At 42.7% G+C, this 4932-nt stretch overlaps 1 protein-coding gene across 1 annotated transcript; it reads right to left on the reverse strand.

Annotated features, from left to right (window-relative positions):
- Positions 1-380: 380 nt before the first annotated feature.
- LOC124667977 (F-box/FBD/LRR-repeat protein At3g52680-like) lies at positions 381-3552 on the reverse strand. The gene is made up of 4 exons (XM_047205191.1): positions 3255-3552; positions 1466-2341; positions 1232-1387; positions 381-1123 (listed from the first exon to the last, which is right to left on the reverse strand). Exons 1-4 carry the CDS (start codon positions 3438-3440, stop codon positions 701-703), a joined length of 1641 nt encoding a protein of 546 aa, XP_047061147.1. The 5' UTR covers positions 3441-3552; the 3' UTR covers positions 381-700.
- Between the last annotated feature and the right edge of the window lie 1380 nt (positions 3553-4932).

Genomic DNA, 4932 nt, shown 5'->3' on the forward strand with positions numbered 1-4932 from the left:
GATGTAAAATTACATAATTTACATAATGCATTACTGCTTCACATTTACATGGAAGAGCAGCCCAACTCACCAATTGTAAAGATAGCTCTTAGAACTGAAATATGTCCGGCTGATTTACGTAATGGGCCGCAGCAAATACATAAGTGTCAAGTGCTAACACAACACAACACAGTGCAAACCATTAGGCACTGATACACAAAAAGACTCCCGGGCGAGCTAGTGATCTAAACGAGCACCTGAAACCAAACGCTCACTATCATGCCCGTACCCTCCATACACCTGAAACCAAACGCTCAGTATCATGCTCTTAGCACGCATGCATGTTTGCCACCAGATAACGCTGCAGCAAATACAGTTCATAAAGGCTTGAAGCAGCATGAGGACTAAAATTACGGTATCTTTCATATAAATTAAGATACATAAACTTAATGAAATCCAAACCATCTGCTTGGAGTCTAATAATAATTTAAAGATGGGGCTTTAATAGCAGCAAACAAACTCCTTAACATATCGAACACGTGTTAATGAGGAGGATTGAGGTCATGAACTCCCTTTCTTTAACCCAACCAAATTCTACAACCCTCAAACAAACAAACAAGGGACTTAACAACACATGCCTCCTAAACTCCCTTCCCTTCACTGAGCTCCCTCCAACCAAACAAGCTGTCAGGTCTGGAAGGTCAGCCTGTTTGCAAGGTGGTCAGCATCCTCGCAGTTTTGGAAGAACACCCATTTTTGCACGTTGGTCAGCACTTATGTTGGCATCCGGCAAGTGAACTGTGGCAGACGACTTGATCCTCCTGGTGAGTTTCTTTAGCACTGTACCTTTCTCTTCCTCGTCAGATGGATACTTCAGCGGGCGGTTAGTATAGCTATTCTGGCACTTCTTGCAGTTCAGCCTATGGTACAGGAAAACATCTTTCAGGTTCACAGCCGCTTGCATGACACATCTAACATACCTAACCATGCAGTCAGACTGAAAGCCAAAGATGACTAGCGTGACCAGGCTATGGTGCTGGAAATCATATGCAGGTGATTTCCACTCAACACCCTTCTTCTCGCTATAGGAGAATGCCCTCCTCTCCTCCTCATTTGTTCTCATTATACACAGATGATCCCTTACCTGCATGCCATAGGACGGCAAAGGAAAACAGAAACATGTCATTATTTTTTGTACCAAGAAAAGCTCCCAAATATAAGGAGAGCTAAAGATAAGACCATAAGACCATACCATCAGGTATAGCTCCTTAAGGTTGGGAGCAGCTTCAAGGATGAACAATGTCCATGTGAGATCACACCCTTCAGCAATATTATCTAGATTCACAAACGTTAGTTGATGGAACACAGATGACAATTTTTTCGTCACACTTTCTGGTTCAACCCAAATCTGCAAACACATGAACACATGATGAGATTAGCATAAAATAAGCAACAACAACTAGCAAACAGATCTGTCGTGAGATACCCTTTCGCATTCAAATCCCAACCTCAGGGACCGTGGAGAGGTACCGCCAAAAATCTCACTTAACTTGACCATCTTGTGGTGACTAAGACTGACAGTACTAAGGCTAACAGCCTCAAGCAATGGGACATAACCCAGAAACAGTGGATCATTTGACTTCCAACCCCCGAAGATCATCCATATGAGTTTTGGCAGCGAGTTGAGTTCGACTTTTTCAAAACAACAATTAAAAATAAGCAGCTCACTGAGTTGAGAGTGTTCAACTTTCATAATGGTCCCTCTTGCGGCATTACAATAGGACAGGCTTAGATGCTTTAATCCTTTGCATACATTGATGACGTTAGGGATGTCCGATTCACCAAATCTCAAATTCTCTAGGCAGAGGCGTGTGACACCACCAAATGCAATTGGACAAGAATCAACAAACAACCTGAATAGTATCCCGTAGTTGATCTTATCATCCTGATTGCAACGAGTGTAATCCATCTCTGTAAAAACTGTGATTTCAAAGTCAACCGTGTGGAACGCCATGATGCACTCAACAGCTTGTCCAATGGATATTATGTCAACTTCTCTCAAGAAGAACGCCATGCACATGGAGCGAATCTTGTTTGGGCATGAAACCCTACGGGCCAGGACGCTCTTTGTCACTTCAACCATAGTTGTATTGCCCCGTTCAATTTCTTCTCCACGGCATGTTGTAGCAGGTTTAGCCACAAAGTCCCGAACATCTATGGTGAGACGAGAGAGCATAGCAGGGAGATGCAGCCACCGCCGGGCAAGGACACTGGTTCTTACAGCCTCTCGGACATTGAGTCTGTCAAGGATGTTAACCAAAATATCGTCGGGTAAGCGGCCAAGCCTATCTTCTCGAACGATCTGCATTTGTGATGGAAAAAAGGAATCCGAATTGATTTCTAGTTGCTACTGAAGTCTATAAAAGATGCAACTTTCATATGTTCAAAGATGCAATTTCAAGACAACCTAAAAAATTGCAGCGAAGATACAATTGTAGGCAAATATGCAATTTCGCCTGTCTCAAAGATGCAATTTCGATAGTCTAGAGGAGGAAATATCGATTTTTTTTCAATATGATGCAATTTTGATGTATTATAACCAAGGTTTAAAATAACAAGCTATTTCTTCGCTAATAGCGCGCTATAGCATATCTAGAGGGTCCACGCTTAGTAATTTTGCTCGTTGTGGCGCTATTTGCGAAACAACATGCTATATCGCCCTAAAACTTCATAGCGTTAGCGCGCTATTTTTTCAGGCAAGTTGCTTTCACTTTTTCGTGGTGATGAACTACAATCTGTTGGTTCCACTTCTAAATCAGAAGATAATATCGCTAATGCTAATAATTTTTAATAAATAATTTATACTACGTTGTTGCCTTGTGAAATGTTGATGTTAGCCTTCTAAAATACTTGAGATCTATTTTTATATGTGGTTATGTATGTATGATTCAGTCACTTTTGGACTATATATATCTATTCGTTCTAGTAAAATTATTTATTTTTAGGCTATATTTAGTATTATTTTGAAAATGCTATTTAAAATATACCACGCTATTGCTACGATATAGCGTCCATATCGCTTGAAGGAGGGTGCCGCTATTTCATTTAGCATGCTATTTTAAACCTTGATTATACCAGAAAAAAGATGTATTTTTACTGTACAATCTTTTATACTATGACCAGTCCTTCACTCTCTATACCTCTATAAGACGATCAAGAGGGGAACAATTCTGTCAGAAAAAAAAAATAGCGGAAGGCGAGGACAGGGAACTCACTTTCGTCATGGCACAAATATGCCGAAGAGTGAGAGGATCAACCATGGCACCCGTCGCCTGGAGAGCTTTTCTGATGGTCTGCTGGTATTTGGTCTCCTCTGAACCTGACGGCATCGGGGGCGCCGTCGCCTGGAGAGCTTTTCTGATGGCCTGCTGGTATCTGGTCTCCTCTGAATCTGACGGCATCGGGGGTGCCCCCCTGGAAATATATATGTAGAGCGTATTGGTCTCCGCTTCTGGCTACGACTCGGAGATTGAGAAAGGATCGGCTCGATTTCCTGAAGAGGCCGATATCCGATTCCGGCTTGCAGCTCAGAAGGAGCTGCTTATTGTTGGTCTGCCTCTTCTGACACTGCACACCGGGGCAGGAGAGGCAGCAACGAACGGAGTCCGGCGAGGCGATTCAGAGCGGCGGCTCTCCGGCGCAGATGAGGTTGATGCGGCGCGACGCGGTTACATGAGTGGAGAGGATGGGTACGTTGCGATGAGGGAGCTCAGCCGCGTCGGCAGTCGGCCGGCGTGGGGGCAGCCGATTCATCGCTCGCCTTCGAATAATCGCTGCGCATCTCTTCTCTCTCAAAAGTCCTCCGATTTACAGATGCGCCTTTCGGAGTATATCTGATGAACCCTAGATCTACTTCTCTTGGGAGGGGAACCGCGTGCGGCGTGTGAATGCAATGAATGAAGTTGCGAACTGCTCGGTAGCGCGCCCAGCACCGTTTCGCTGAAGGAATCAAAGGTTATGGGCCGGCCCATTTGTGCAGCGCACTAGGTAAAAAACAAAAAATTAAATACGCGGGTGTCGTTATTCGGATCGTGCATATTGCCGCTGAGATGATCGCTTGCTGCTGAGTAAATAAAACTGCGCACCATCCTCCTATAGTATGTATCTGCGTACGTGAGATCTGAAAAATCACAGAAAAACATTTTCGTCCTCCACTCGATCTGGTTTGGGTAGCTACTACCGCTTAGTTGTTCCAGGAAAATAATTGCGTTTTTCTTTTTGATTTTTTCCCTTTCATATATGCTTCTTGTATTCACACATTTTTCTTTCTATTTTTCTTTAGCATTCTTCCTTTTTTCTTGGTTACATATTTTTCTACATGTATGAAATTTTCCTTTTTCTATTTGTTTCTTACATTCTTTATTTTTATTTTTCATATTTTCATATTTATTTTCATTTATTTTATGTTTTTAGTAGGTTTTTTTTATGTATGTTTACCTTTTTTCTTCTTTCTACATGTTGTTGTTCCCCTCCATTTAAACTCTTGCTCCATCGTATTAAACGTTTGTTTCCCTCCGTTTACGTTTTTGTTTTTCACCGTTTGTTGTTCCCCTCCATTCAGACTATAGTTTATCACCGTCTTGGCTATTGTTCCTTTTCATTTAGGTTGTTGTTCCTGTCCGTTCACACGATTGCTCCCCATCGTCAAGGTTATTGTTCCCCTCCGTCCATTTGTTCTCATCCGTCTAGGTTGTTGTTCCCCTCCATCTAGGCTCTTGCCTTATTTCCCACCGTCTACGTTGTTGTTTCCCTCCGTCTAGGCTCTTGTTTTCCATGGTCTAGGTTATTGTTCCCCTTCGTCCGGGTTGTTGTTTTCCTTCGTTTAGGTTGTTGTTCCCCTCTGTTTAGGTTGTTGTTTTCCTTCGTTTAGGTTGTTGTTCCCCTCTGTTTAGG

Source organism: Lolium rigidum, chromosome 6, assembly GCF_022539505.1.
Source record: "Lolium rigidum isolate FL_2022 chromosome 6, APGP_CSIRO_Lrig_0.1, whole genome shotgun sequence".
Taxonomy (NCBI): domain Eukaryota; kingdom Viridiplantae; phylum Streptophyta; class Magnoliopsida; order Poales; family Poaceae; genus Lolium; species Lolium rigidum.

Coding starts and splice junctions, on each gene's coding strand:
- LOC124667977 (XM_047205191.1), bottom strand. CDS start 3,440: ATGCCGTCAGATTCAGAGGAGACCAGATACCAGCAGGCCATCAGAAAA. Junction 2,342..3,254: donor ATATTTGTGCCATGACGAAA/GTGAGTTCCCTG, acceptor TCACAAATGCAG/ATCGTTCGAGAAGATAGGCT. Junction 1,124..1,231: donor TTAAGGAGCTATACCTGATG/GTATGGTCTTAT, acceptor TATGGCATGCAG/GTAAGGGATCATCTGTGTAT.